Source organism: Panthera onca, chromosome A3, assembly GCF_046562875.1.
Source record: "Panthera onca isolate mPanOnc1 chromosome A3, mPanOnc1 haplotype 2, whole genome shotgun sequence".
In the NCBI taxonomy this organism is placed as follows: domain Eukaryota; kingdom Metazoa; phylum Chordata; class Mammalia; order Carnivora; family Felidae; genus Panthera; species Panthera onca.
Genome location: NC_138341.1, coordinates 115,633,500 through 115,649,430, shown reverse-complemented (window position 1 = coordinate 115,649,430; position 15,931 = coordinate 115,633,500). Strand labels below are relative to the sequence as shown.

The window sequence follows — 15,931 nt, the reverse complement described above, 5'->3', positions numbered from 1 at the left end:
GGTATAGAGAGTACTTTAAAAAAAAAAAAATAGAAAAATTAAAAATAATGAGATTTGTAAAAATAGTGACTTAAATGAACCTTTCTTGTTTTTAAATTGTATTTATTTTGAGAGAACGAGAGAGAGAGGGAGGGAGGGAGGGAAAGGGAGGGAGAGAGGGAGAGAAGAGAGAGAGGGAGAGAAAATCCCAAACAGGTTCAATACTGTCAGCATGGAGCGCAACAAGGCAGGACTTGATCCCATAAACCGTGAGATCATGACCTGAGCTGAAATCAAGAGTCAGCCAACTGAGCCACCCAGGCGCTCCTTAACTGAACCTTTCAATGAGCATACAAAATTCTATGACATTCTCACTTATTAATGGAAAAATATGGGTTTATTATATAAAATAGGAGTTACCTGATGAACACAAACTGAAATATTAAAACATTATGGAGAAAATTTCAGGAATTCAAAACTCTAATTAAACATAAAACTAAGGGGAGGCACAAGAGGCTAGAGTTGTCTCCCCGTCTACAGAGATATGTATATTTCTTTTCTATTGCTTTTTAATCACACTGAGAATAAAAGCAGTTATTATTCCGTGGACAAGATGTTACTAGTCCTTAATATTCCACCTCTTCAGAGATTAGTATAAGAGATGAGTTTTTGTCACAGGAGTGACTGAAAGGAGATCTCTATTAGATAAAAGAGAATAGCTTTACACACTTTAATTTTCCCAAAGATCTTGGTGAGTTGTCTTTAACTTTATTATAAAATTTTCCATAAATCACAAAAGTAGACAAACTAGTAGCACAAATACCCTATCAACTCAGTTTCAACAACCATTAACATTTTGTTCTACTTGCTCCACCTCTCCTCTCCTGCCACCACCTAACACGGTAATACCCCATCTTTCAGGGTATTTTCCCTTATGTTCTGTGATACTTCTACACTTCTCCTCTTCTGATCATTACTTCTGTGGTTCATCATTTTCCTACCCACTGTTTACTCAGTTTGGGAAAAAGGAGGAATCCAATGGGATTTTGTAACTCTCTAAGATATGTTACTTACTGCCTTAAGACTAGGAACATCTCCTTTTCTAAATTTATCTCTCATTACCAGTTTTCTAGCATAACACTAAACACCTAAATGTTTAAATCAGTTAACACTCAAGGCATTCAACACTTTTTAGGCCCTAGATGTCAAGGCAGATAAGCCCATGAAAGTGGTGAATCCACTGGCACCTGGCTGCCTCAGTCAGAAGAGTATATGACTCTTGATCTCAGGATTGTGAGTCTGAGCCCCACACTGGGTATAGAGATAACTAAAAGAAATAAATAAACTTAAAAAAAAAAAAAAGTGCTGAATCTAGGGTTAGAGTGAACAACTGGTACAAATCACTGCTCCTTTCAACAAAGGCTCAGAAGATACCATAGATGGTGACGATCTTCCCATATACCCAAAGCTTATAACCCAGCTTTTCTAGAAAAAAAAATTTAACAGTCCAGTGATGGCCCTGGGATTCTGAACTCCTTGTCTTTGAAAAAGTGCAAATATATTCACTTTCAACAAGCTGAAGGAAATATTAGCAATTTGGGTATCCCTGGGCTACTCCAAAGAACTGCAGTCAAATAAGCTAAGTATTTTGAAACATTCATAAATATTTCCTTTCTTACCTTGAGCCCTAAATTTCTTTTTAAAGATTTTATTATTTAAGTAATCTCTATACCCAACATGGGCTCAAACTCACAACCCCACGATCCAGAGTTGTATGCTCCACCAACCGAGCCAGCCAGGTGCCACTGAGTCCTGAATTTTTTTTTTTTTTTAATTTACATCCAAATTAGTTAGCATATAGTGCAACAATGATTTCAGTAGATTCCTTAGTGCCCCTTACCCATTTAGCCCACCCCCCCTCCCACAACCCCTCCAGTAACCCTCTGTTTGTTCTCCATATTTAAGAGTCTCTTCTGTTTTGTCCCCCTCCCTGTTTTTATATTGCTTCCCTTCCCTTGTGTTCATGTGTTCTGTGTCTTAAAGTCCTCATATGAGTGATGTCATAGGATATTCATCTTTCTCTAATTTCGCTTTGCATAAATACCCTCTGGTTCAATCCACATAGTTGCAAATGGCAAGACTTCATTCTTTTTGATTGCCGAGTAACACTCCATTGTATATATATATACCACATCTTCTTTATCCATTCATCCGCCGATGGACATTTGTGAACCCTAAATTTTTTTGACATTTCTTTATTCTTGTATCAGTCTAAACTTTTGCTTTAGTCAAACTAAAGTTCTGACTAAAATGGTTATTTATTCTCCCTGGTCTCTTCTTATATTCTTTGGTGAACAAGTGAAATCTTACCTTGCTTCATCCTTGGGTCTAGAGCCATCATCATTCTGTGAAGCACCTTGAACGTCAATAAAATTTACACAGAAAATGAGTTTCAAAAAGTGATTTTCACCTTTTTCCTAACAGGCAAAGCATTTTATTAAATCTTGTAGAACACACTATAACTTAAATTCCAACATGATATTTAAAGGAAAAATGTGATAAAATGTTCATATGATTGAAATTAAAAAATGTTTACCAAAATTTTGTGCAAATGCTTTTTAGGTCTAGGAGATGCTAATTAGTCAAGGTATTATTACTGATGTCCTACTTCTGCCTTTTAAAATATATATGTGCTTGGTTCTAATTCAAATCTAATATTTTAGCCATCTTTTATATTCCAAATACCTCACACAAAATACTGATAACCAGCAGGATAAGGAATAAAACAGATTCTGAAAACAGAAAAACCAGTAACATCTCTCTTATGCAAGGGCTTGGCAAATAACTTCAAGAAAAGGAAAGGTACCAACTAATCTCAAGTGGCAAATTAATGCCACAAATTTCACACTTTCTTCAAATTTCATTCATGCAAAATAACCTGAGGATTCAGTAAGGGCCTGTGCACTATAAAAACATTAGACGGTAGGCACACTGATTGCAGCAAAAATAGCAGACAGAGAAGGAAATACTGTAAAATGCAGAAACAAGAACTCCAGTTTATCAGTCTATTTTAAGTTAGTTAAAGAATAATAAATAGTCCCTAGGGCGTCTGGGTGGCTCAGTCAGTTAAGCATCTGACTTTAGCTCAGGTCATGATCTCATGGTTCATGGGTTCAAGCCCTACATTGGGCTCTGTGTTGACAGCTCAAAGCCCGGAGCCTGCTTCTGTGTCTCCCTCTCTCTCTGCCCTTCCCCCACTCGTGCTCTGTCTGTCTGTCTCTCTCTCTCAAAAATAAACATTAAAAAAAAAAAAGGCCCCGGGGCACCTGGGTGGCTCAGTCGGTTGAGCGTCCGACTTCAGCTCAGGTCATGATCTCACAGTTCGTGGGTTCGAGCTCCACATCAGGCTCTGTGCTGACCGCTTGCTCAGAGCCTGGAGCCTGCTTCAGATTCTGTGTCTCCTCTCTCTGCCCCTCCCCCACTCACGCTTTGTCTCACTGTTTCTCAAAAATAAATAAATGTAAAAAAAAATTTTTTTTAAGTCCCCAAATACATAGTTTTAAACAGTAAAATCATCACTACATTACTCCAAACCATAATTAACAGATTAATTTCATTTAAAAAATGCTGAATCACGACTACACTATACCATACTCAGCAAGGTTGCCAGGAATATCATCTTGTCTAAAAATATTACATTAAAAAAAGTAGGGGGCATAAAAGGTACAGCATAAGGAATATAGTCAATAATATTTTAATAGTGTTGTTTGGTGACTGACTGTAGCTATACTTGCAGTGAGCAAAGCATAATATACAGATTTGTCCAATCAATAGGTTGTACACCTGAAACTAATGTAACTTTGTGCATCAACAATCCTTCAATTAAAACAAAAAGCTTACCAAAAAAAAAAAAAGTACAAGTGGATAACCAGACAATATGGTATACGTATGCAATGGGAAACTATCAGTAATAAAAAGGAACAAATAACTGAATCGTGCTATGTCGTGGATGAACCCGAAAAACCCTGTGCTAATAAGTAAAAGAAGTCTGACACAAAAGACCGCACACATTGTACCATTCCCATTTATAGGAAATGTCCAGAAAACACAAATTTTTGGAAAAAAAAAATAGATTAGTGGTTGCCAAGGGCTAGAGGTGGGAATAGAATTTCCTGTAAATAAGAGGATCTTACCAGGGGGATGAAAATGTTCTAATCCTGATTTACAATAATGGTTAGGTCACTCAGTTAAATTACTAAGAATTATTAAACTGGATATTAGCAATGAGTGAATTTTATGAAATATAAATCTCAATAAAGCTGTTAAAAATGGCTCAAACCCATGAGCTGTGAGATCATGACCTGAGCCAAAGTCGGCCACTTAGCTGACTGAGCCACCCAGGAGTCCCTAAAAAAATTTTTTTAATGTTTATTTTTGAAAGAGAGAAAGAGCACAAGTGGGGAAGGGGTAGAGAAAGAGAGGGAGAGAGAGAATCCCAAGCAGGTTCCATACTATCAGTGCAGAGCCTGACTTGTGGGGCTCAATCCCACCAACTGTGAGATCATGACCTAAGCTGAACATGACCTGAGCTGAAATCAAGAGTCGAACATTTAACTGACAGCCACACAGGCACCCCTGAAAAGAGTACATTTCAGTTTTACAAGAATTTTTAATTTTTTAATGTTTATTTATTTTGGGAGAGAGAGAAAGAAACAAAAGAGAGAGAGACAGAGAGAGACAGAGCATGAGCAGGGAAGGGGCTAAGAGACCAGGAGACAGAATATGAAGCAGGCTCCAGACCCTGAGCTGTCAGCACAGAGCCTGATGCGGGGCTCGATTCCACTAACCACGAGATCATGACCTGAGCCAAAGTCAGACGCTTAACTGGCCGAGCTACCCAGGAGCCCCTACAAGAATTATTTTTATATGGAATATATTGCCTCAAATAGCTGATGAGACATAAATGAAATCAGGAAATGAAATTTAAAAATCCAGCACAAGTTACTAAAATTAATCAATTAGTATCCCACTTTTCTCAAAAATTAAGAAAACCACTTTCAGGGGGAGTGCATCAGAGTGGCTCAGTTGCTTAAGCATCCAACTCTTGGTTTTGGCTCAGGTCATGATACCATGGTTTGTGAAATCGAGCCCTGCACTGGGCTCTGTGCTGACAGCACAAAGCCTGCTTGGGATTCTCCATCTCCCCTGCCCAGCATGCACATGCTCATGCTCTCATGCTCTCTCTCAAAATAAATAAATAAACTTAAAAAAAAAATCTGGAACATTCCATTTAAATCTACCAATAAGTGACACTTCTAAACTTTTTCATTTATTACAAAAAGCACAGTATTTAATCACAGACTCTGAGGCCAAACTGCCTGACTTTATATTGTAGCTTCATCATGTACTAACATTGTGACTTCAGAAAACTACACTTGCCTTTCCTGTGCCTTTTACCACTTATAAAATGGGGACAATAATGATACCTACTTCACAGAATAGTTGTGAGGATTACACATAAAGATTTAGAACAGTGCCCAGCACATAAGCACTCCATGAATATTAGCTATTACTGTTTCTCAAAATTACATTTCATTTATAAGTACAAAGGCCATTTTCATCCACTCAATACAGAGGTGAGGTCACGACTATGAAATTTTTTTAAATGTTTATTCATTTTTTGAGAGAGGGAGAGAGACAGAGTCAGAGTGGGGGAGGGGCAGAGAGAGAGGGAGACATGGAATCTGAAGCAGGCTCCAGGTTCTGAGCTGTCAGCACAGAGTCCAACATGGGGCTCAAACTCACAAACTGAGAGATCATGACCTGAGCTGAAATTGGACGCGTAACCAACTGAGCCACCCAGGTGCCTCAATGGCATAAATTATACAGACCTAATTCTGTGCTTCCAGAGAATAGTTTTTAAAAAAGGCACAAAATATCTGATACTTATACAATGAATGTCCAAGAAGAGAACAGTGATCTTAAAGTTTGCATTTTATAAATGTATTGTTCTTTGGAAGTATTCCTACTGCCAATTTCCGTAAGAAAAAATGATCAGATTTCTAAATGCACACATTTTACCCACAGGACCCTTTGGAAGATCTATAAAGATCTCTTCTATTCAGTGAACTACTCAAAAGGGGTTCCCTGCCATAAAATAACTAACTGGTAGATGAAGCAATTTAACACACTGTTCTATTTCCTGGTGCCTAGCAATCTCAAAGCAAAACAAACAAGTGAACTGATACTAGAGCAGGAACAAGGTGAAGCAAATTTGAAAAAAAAAAAAAAAAAAAAAAAAAAGGTTATCCTGATGGCTATTATCAGCTCTGAGATGAATCAGAAAAGAAGGCTTGGGTTAGCACCAAGTGAAAGAACTGAACCAGAGATAGCCACATTAGGCTAGGGACTTGAAAGGAGATGAGGTGTTTCTAGGTATGTGGCACACCCTACACTAGCAGAAGCAAAAGAAACTTTCTCTTAGACAATTAATCCCCAATTTAGGCCCCTAAAATTCCCACAGACTATGATTAAAAATAAACTGGCAATCAAAGAGCAGCAAACACATAAGAAAACAAGTCTCAATGAAGGACAGACATAAAAATATATCCCCGGGGGCATCTGGGTGGCTCAGTCAGCTAAGCATCCGACTTTGGCTCAGGTCATAATCTCACGGCTTGTGGATTCACTTTCCACATCAGGCTCTCTGCTGACAGCTCAGAGCCTGGAGTCAGCTTTGGATTCTGTGTCTTCATCTCTTTGCCTCTTCCCTGCTCACGCTCTTTATGTGTGTCTCTCTCTCAAAAATAAATAAACATTAAAAAAATTTTTTAAATAAAAATAAAAAATAAAAATATACCCCCAAAGATCTCTGATATTGGAATTTTCCTTTTTTGTTTGATATTGAAATTTTCAAATGGGGAATATTAAAAAAACTTATCAAAAGAAAATGAACAAGAAAAAACAAGAAATTATCAAATAAGCTCCAGCAATTGCATTCCTAGGAATATACCCAAGATAAATTAAAAACATGTGCACAAAGAAACTTGCACACAAATGTTTGTAGCAGCATTATTTGTGATTCATTAATAACCAAAAGGTGGGAAAGTAAGTCATGTGTCCACCAGAAGATAAATGCATAAACAAACTGTGGCAGAATCATACAGTGGAATATTATTCAGCCACAAAAAAGGAAGTACTGATACATGCTTCAACTTTGATAAACCTCGAAAACAATATGCCAAGAATCCAGACACAAAAGGTCATGTACTATATGATTCCTTTTTTATGATATATCCAGAATAGGCAAATCCCTAAAGGCAAAAAGCATATTAGAGATTACCAAGGGTTGGGGGTGGGGAATGGGGAGTGATTATATAATGGACAATGGTTTGTTTTTCTGGGGTGATGAAAATGTTTTGAAATCAGAGGTGGTAGATACTATCATTATGTATATACTAAATGTCACTGAATTGTACACTTTATAAGGTTAGTTGTATGTTATGTAAATTGTACCTCAAAAGAATCACAACAAAAGACATATTTGAGAAACAATAAATGCTGTAAAACTGAAAGTGCATCATATCAATATATAGGAGAAATTCCATTCTCAAGTATATATCCCACATAGACTCTTCAAACTGTACCAGGAGACATATAAATGACTAAACGCAAAAATATTCAATTATGACTGTATGTTCTTAATGGCAAAACCTGAAAAGAAATCAGATTGTCTTTTGACATAAAAATGGATAAACTGTGGTATATTCACCTAACAGATTATCATATAGCAACAAAAATAAATGAATTACAGAGAAGTACTATGGATAAATTTTAAAAGGCAAAAATCTATTTTCATAGAGCTCAAGAAAAAGTGCAAGTAATAGACTGCTTAGGGACATGCACAGGTGATAAAAAAATGTTTAAGCAAGGAAATGATAAATTCAAAATTTAGAGTAGTGATTATCTGTAGGGGAAAGACACAGATTTCTAGGGAGGAAAATACAGGAGTATATAATGATTGTTAATGCTCTAATTTCTAAGGTGTGTAGCAGTTATGGGTGAATAATTTTTTTTTTTTTTTCAACGTTTTTTATTTTTATTTTTGGGACAGAGAGAGACAGAGCATGAACGGGGGAGGGGCAGAGAGAGAGGGAGACACAGAATCGGAAACAGGCTCCAGGCTCCGAGCCATCAGCCCAGAGCCTGACGCGGGGCTCGAACTCACGGACCGCGAGATCGTGACCTGGCTGAAGTCGGACGCTTAACCGACTGCGCCACCCAGGCGCCCCTATGGGTGAATAATTTATGCTGGTTTATGTATTACACATGTTAAATATAAGAAAATATATAATATATATGAGAATATAAGTCAAAATACTTTGTAAATTGTATAAATGGATGAAGAATTCAGCAAAGTCTTACTCTAAACCAATGACTGTATTACAGCCTTAATATTTGGATTTTTAAAGTAGAACTAGTGGAAATAAAGTTTTCCTGGCTTTTTGAGGAGGGTAAACTAGTTAATATTTGAACATATATACAAAAACATTCAAAGATAAGTCAAATAAGTTTATCTCCATAAAATAATTAGTTGGTACCCAGATCCAGTTGATATCAGTAATTTCAAGTAATATTTGGTAAAGCAAAAAATTTAAGCTAGTTTCTTAGAGTTTATTATACTGATAAGAAAACATTATAGATACATTCATATAAAATGGCGATTTACATTAAAATTAAAAGGAACCACAAAAACTAGAGTCTAATGAAAGAAAGAATGAGATACAGTCAAAATGGAATGGAACATACATATTAAGAACCAAAGGTCACATATGCCAAAACCTATCTCCAATTTAATTTTAAATACATCCAGAGTATGCATGGTAAAGAATAAAGATCTTTACAAGAATATGTTCTTATTTTATAATCATAAATTTAAAAGTAAAATAGATTTTTATTTGTCTTTAGTAAAAATGTCTTTGACAGTAATGGTTTTCAGTGTTTCCTACTAGAGGTCATATTTAGGAAGACAGGTATTAAACTAATGATCTACCACTACCAGCAGCCCAAGAGGTAAAAACAGATGAATGGGAAGTTCTTGCAGATATGAACTGCCCACACTCGATTTGTTGACTGACTTTAGATCTGAGTGCTAAAGCAGTAAATCTGTGTAACTAATTAAATAAAGGATTCTTCCTAGAGATTCATAAAAGGCAACTCTGTACTTAAAGAGAGGAAAACACCAGGACAAATTATGAAGTTATTTTCTAAATCAGAGAAGTAAGAAAGAATATCAAAGAAAATGTGACAACTACAACTAAGATGCTCAGTTGCATATTAAACTTGTTCTCTGAGCCAGCATGGGGTTGGGAAGGCGGGGTGAGGATATAAAGCTCTCTAGTTTTCAAATAAAGCCTGAAGATAAGCATGAAGAAAAAACAAGCACGTTGAGTAAATTTTGTTTCACTTGAAAAAGGTTTACTTATTTAACTGTCATTTAAAAAAAATTTATCCACCAAAAACAATGAGCCAAAAATGTCTAAGTACCCAAAGAGATAATACTGTCTCATCAGGAAAATCCAACATTCCCACTAAATCTACATTTATAGCAAGCTATTATTTGGTGACTTTTAATACTAAAATTCAGTGATTTCTTTTCATAAACATTATTTAAAAATTAACCAAAAATATTTAAGTCTACAAGAACAAATTTCTTCTAAGAACCATTCTACATGTTCTTCCACAAAAAAACTTGACTGGGATGCCCGGCTGGCTCAGTAAGTAGAACATGTGTGATCTTGGGGTTGTAAGTTTGAGCCCCACGTTGGGTATAGAGATTACTTAAGAACAAAATCTTAAACAAATTTTTTAAAACAAAACATTACCTCTAACATTCTCAGGGGAAAAAAATAATCTAAAAATCTTTAACAGTAGAAAATTATTAAAATACAAAAGCAATCCCCCTCACCCCTCCTACCTCCCCAGTTCTTATCCAACCAACCTATGCCAGGTGCTAGAAATTCAATTTTAGTGGTAAACTCTTATTTTCATTTCTGGTTTATAATTAAAGTTACAGAAATGGAACCAAAGAACAATCTAAGTGTAGTTCCCATCATGCATGCTTGTGAACTAGACCAGATTTTGTCCGCTTACAACTCATGACTTGATTCAAAGTTTCTCGGTTTCTAAGTGTGAATCAATTGGAAAGAATAGGAAACATCAACAAATATTTGTATTTCAATCTTGACTCTGCATGATACTAATTGGTGTGATATTGGACTTATTATTTCAATTATCAGAGTCTCAATTTCCTTATATGCAAAATGCAAGTTGTGCCTTACTAAAGCTACGATGGTTAAATGAGTATATATGTAAACACATCGCCATAGTGGCTGGCACATGGCAAGCATTAAAAAAATGGCAGCTATTTTATCTGGCAACTCCAATCCTAAAATACACTGTGACTTTCCAATTAAAATCTCTACTTCAAATAATTATGTTAAATTCTATCAATTATTTTCTTACCTGAGTGGAAAACTGGTAACAGAAATACTCACTTTTGTGGGCAATAAACAATAAAGTTGTAAGTATAAATATACAATTTAGATTCTACTTTAAAATATGAAAATGGATATGCTTTGTTAATTATTAAGTATTTTTCATTAGTAACAGTTTCAACTTGTAGGGGGTAAAAAACTTTAGCAGCGATAAATGCAGAGTGTAGAGCAATATAAAAATGAAATTTAACTTGTGTATTATTTTCTAGTATTTCAATTTATGGAAAAATTTGACTATTACAGAGTTCCTATGAATAGTAGTCAATTAAAATGAACTTGTCAACTCTGAAGCAGTATGACCATTTCAGAAATTTCTCTCCACCCTCACTAACCTCAAAGAAACAATCTGGAAGATACACCAGGACTGTGTTGAAGGTCCTGCTATTAAAAAAGATCATGAGTTAAAGAGGAAGTAGGAAGTCTTCCAAAGCAGGAACAGAAGAATAGCATCTGACAACTGCAAAAGGTTTCATAATGTAGTTTCTAAGTAAACAAAAAGAACTTTGTCAGACTAATCAAGAAAACCACTAATCTGCTCTTTGTCTTGGGGACTCTTAAATCGACATTTCAAGTGAAAATTTGCTTAGCACATTTGTAAGTAATGGAAAAATCTAAAAGGAATCCACTAAGAAGTACTTTTATTAAGCATGCTAGCTATATAGGCACTAATCCGGGTGCCAAACTTCTTTCAATTAGTTCATGTTTATTATTTCCTTTAACAAAAACTAGTGGGTCATAAATCGTAAGCTATGCTGGTATACGTATAATGAATTGGTTTTGTCATTATTATAACACAAAGATACCTCTGTAAATGTAGCCTACAGAAATGGAAAAGGAATGACAAATGGATTTCAGCTTGTATTGGTAGGCTAATACAGTACTAAGAAGGATTTCAAGTCAAATTTAAACTCAACTAGATACTACTACAGACAAACTATGTCTGCCATTGGCAATGGAGAGGGTATGGCATCATTTGCCATAATAATTATCATCATTGGTCTACAAAATAAATAGTTTACAAATCAATTCATTACACAGAATCAACTGTGATTCAACTTTGATTTGCAACTTTTCAACTTATAGAAAAATGTTTTATTCATAGAAACAATGCACTAAAAGGAAAATGTTTAAAATAATCAATGTCTCTTTTTATTTTTATTATTATTTTTTTTTTCAACGTTTTTTATTTATTTTTGGGACAGAGAGAGACAGAGCATGAACGGGGGAGGGGCAGAGAGAGAGGGAGACACAGAATCGGAAACAGGCTCCAGGCTCCGAGCCATCAGCCCAGAGCCCGACGCGGGGCTCGAACTCACGGACCGCGAGATCGTGACCTGGCTGAAGTCGGATGCTTAACCGACTGCACCACCCAGGCGCCCCTCAATGTCTCTTTTTAAAAAAAGAAATAATTTCTTTAAGGTGAAAAAGAATAGCAATAATTACATACAGCATCTATGGTGGCTAACATTAGAAAGAATCATTAAAGAGCCTATATAAAAAGTGATTACTTACTTTCTGAACATGTAGTTTCACCATTGGTAACAACTTCAGACTCTAACTGCAGCCCATCAAGACAAACTGACAAGTCTCCCATTGTCTCTGTTGGCTCTTTGTCACCTACAAGCTGTAAAGTCACAACTACTTCCTCAACTGTAAGAGAATATAATTACAGAACAAATAGTCACTTTTTTTTCTTTAAGCCATCTTAACTGTTAAAAACAATGAATGTCAGAAAAAATTTACATTTTTGTGTATATAAATTGTTTTTAGTATACTTCTCTGAGGTTTCAGGACTTTTGACACAAACATTTAAAAAAACAACAAAATTTGCTAATGTTTAATATCCATAATGTAAAATACTAAATAGCTCAATCATCTCATTTGTTATATTCATTCCATCCTTGCAGAAAATAAGCCAGCGGGATTATTCAGCAATATATGCCTGAATTTTACTGAGTGAAAACATATAAGTTAAGAATGGACTGCATCTCTTAAATCCTAAATGAGATTTAGAAAGTATGTTTTAGACAGTCAAGGGGTAGAAAAACATCTATGTTTTAAAATCATGATATATTAATCAAAACAAGCACGTTTCAAGTTTTTATATATCTTCATATAAATATATATACATGCAAATAAAACCACAGCCATCTAAAATTAGGAAATTTAAAAAAAGCATTTGAAAAGACAATGTCAAAATATTAATCATATATGTCTTTGAAATAGAATTACATTTTTCATCTCTATATTCTTTAGTTTTCCATAATTGAGTTATAATATTTTAATAAGTACCTATTTACTAAATTTACTAAAAAATATTGGGTCAAAAATGAATGGCTAAACCAAGGTTGATCAGAATGCTTTAAATAATTCAAAATTCGAGGCACCTGGGTGGTTCAGTTAGTTAAACATCTGACCTTTGATTTCAGCTCAGGTCATGATCTCAAGGGCTCAGAATGCAAAGCTTGCTTGGGATTCTCTCTGCCCCTCCCCTACTCAGGCTTGCAAGTGCACACGCATGCACACATTGGTTCTCTCTTTCTCTCTCAAAATAAATAAACATACATTTTAAAAAAGCTAAAGATTGTTCTCCTCATTAATATTATAACCAAGCAAACTTAAAAACAAATAGTGAACATAGTCATTCTGCACGTCTTGCACATGTATTTCTTGCAGAAAAACAAATAGCCTAACACAATTTCTGTTACTTTTACATACATACGTTTCATGTTGTTTGACTTTAAGGTTTCAAAGATATCCAATGCTGCAGTTCCCAACAAAACATCAGATTTCAGTGTCTGATGACTCCACACGCGAAAATGCAATTTACTCACAGGGGTGACAATACTAAAAGTGAAGAAAGGTTAAAAAAAAAAATATTATTTTCATTAAAATATCACAGTGGGATTCTAAATAAATTACAATTAAATTTTAATGTCTAAAATCTTCTGACTGTATCTCTTACAGTTTATTGTACAATCAATATTGCCCCTATTTTGTAATCTTACAGAAAACATCTGAATGCTACATGCTCACATTGTCATTTTCATTTGTGGCTGAACTACAGGGGCAACTTCATGCATATATCACCAACACAAGTAAAACTGCTCATCATGCTACAAACTGTTAGAAAACTTGTCTTACTTTAGTAGTATAAAAAGTTAATTTATAAATTAAATCTTTACTTTATGTCAGGTAGTATAGTGAGCCTGAGGTGATTTCATTTCATCTTCACGGCAACCCTAAGAGATGGGAATTACCACCTGCATCTTCAGATATAGAAACCACTATTCAGAGAAGTTAATTAAGCAAGTTGCCCAGCATTCCACAGCTAGTGAGTGGCAGGCTGTAATTTGAACAAAGGTCTGAAAACAGAGGAGGAGGAGGAGGAGGAGGAGAGGGGGAGGAGGGGGGAGGAGGAAGGAGGAGGGGGGAGGAGGAAGGGGGAGGGGGGAGGAGGAAGGGGGAGGGGGGAGGAGGAGGGGGGAGGAGGGAGGGGGAGGGGGAGGGGGAGGGGGAGGGGGAGGGGGAGGGGGAGGGGAAGAAGAATACTATCTGTAATGGTAATTTCCAAAACAAATTTTGGGAAATCTGAACTTGCACTAAACTGCATACAAAGTGTTCTCAAAGTCACCAATTAGAAAAACAGGAACACTGTTATTATCTGCCATGTTATGGTTCAATGCTATAAAGAAAAATTCTAGGGACGCCTGGGTGGCTCTGTCAGGTAAGCATCCAACTTCAGCTCAGGTCATGATCTCACGGTTTGTGGGTTCAAGCCCCATGTTGGGCTCTGTGCAGACAGCTCAGAACTGGGAGCCTATTTTGGATTCTGTCTCCCTCTCTCTCTCTGCTCCTCCCCCACTTGTACACCTTCTGTCTCTCTCTCTCAAAAATAAATAAAACATTTTAAAAAATTGAAAATGAAAGAAAAATTCTAGAAATATTTGAATTTCTCTATACTTCATTCTAAAAGGTGATGAAATTTGGGGGGACAAATAAACTCTTTCTCAGAAGGCTACCTATGTCTATTACCCTCATTATCATATTTTCACCACCATTTTAAGTTTAAACAAACTAAATGGGGATGGAATGTAAGGAATTATTAATTTTACTTTCATTTGAAAAAGGATAAAGTATACTCTCAAAGATGGTCTTATCGAAATTAATTCAATTCTAGAGAGAATGCCCACAACACAAGCCATGTAAACATTGCAGACCAATCTGCTACAACTTAAAAATTCAGAACTTGAGCTATGAGTTCCCCCAAACATCTAGGATCAACAATAGTATTACCTTAAGAGGCTACAAGGAGATGTTTCTTTTTTCTTAACTTTTAAACCACTAAGGAGTTCATATCATTATCAGCTTAAAGAGCCTCAAGGTGCACATCTAGTGAGCAGAGCCAGCAGTTGGGAGAAACTTGATGAGTATTCAGTCAATACTCAGTTATTCTGCTAAATATCTCTCGTCATTACAGAGACTGGTGATCTTTTACAGATTTCATTTGCTTTAAAAAAACATCTGCTCATATATTTTTAAATGTAGATTCAATCTCTAATAGACCACTAATTAAAAACAAAGTCTAAGAAACTTTGTTGAAATAAATACAGATAAGCATTAGGATACTTCTCAAATTTCACTTATTTGCTCAAAATCATCATAAAGTACATCCAGATACCCTAGAAATCCAAAAGTCATGTTAAAAAAATAAAAATAAAAGTCATGTTAAAAAACAATTTAGGTATATCCAATTTGTTTTGTCATTTATTAGGAATAAATACAATACACATCAGCATGTACTATGTGAACAGCTTATAGTTTCAAATATCTCACCATTTAGAAATGAAACTTTTCCTTAGTCACTGGTTTATTTCTCTAAGGGAAGAAAATTCAAGAATTCCAAATGTTAGGAGGCGCCTATGTGGCTCAGTCGGTTAAGTGTCTGCCTTTGGCTCAGGTCATGATCTCACAGTTCACTAGTTCAAGCCCCACATTGGGCTCTCAGCTGCCAGTCAAGAGCCTGCTTCAGATCCTCTGTCCCCCTCTTTCTCTGCCCCTGCCCCACTCACACTCTCTCTATTCATACTCTCTCTCTCTCTCTTAAAAATAAACTTAAGAAAAAAAAGAATGTTTTAAAAAATTTAAAAATGAAAAAAAAGAATTCCAAATGTTATGTAATAAAAAGAATTTTTGTATATTTGATGTGGTGACAACCAGTTATATTTTGAGCTCCATTTTAATATACATTTGGTCCCCAAACTAAATATGCTATATTATCTTGAAATCCATTTGTTGATAAATCATGTTCTCTTCCATTTTAGTAAAAACACTAAAATTAATCTATAATTGTCTTCAATGAGTGCTCAGTACCAACATGTGGTGATTTGTCATTT

The 15,931-nt window shown here is 35.5% G+C and overlaps 1 protein-coding gene across 5 annotated transcripts in view; it reads right to left on the bottom strand.

Moving 5' to 3' along the window:
* The window catches only part of ITCH (itchy E3 ubiquitin protein ligase), a 142,040-nt gene that overhangs the window by 63,548 nt on the left and 62,561 nt on the right, over nt 1-15,931 (bottom strand). For 4 of the 5 annotated variants that reach the window (XM_078444136.2, XM_078444138.2, XM_078444135.2 and 1 more), the window contains 3 exons: nt 13,258-13,382; nt 12,048-12,185; nt 2,350-2,395 (listed from right to left, as the gene is read on the bottom strand). In XM_078444136.2, the coding sequence (XP_078300262.1) occupies nt 2,350-2,395; nt 12,048-12,185; nt 13,258-13,382 (309 nt within the window). Of the gene's footprint in view, nt 1-2,349; nt 2,396-12,047; nt 12,186-13,253; nt 13,383-15,931 lie in introns of all 5 variants that reach the window. The other variant, XM_081795334.1, reaches the window with a different exon arrangement.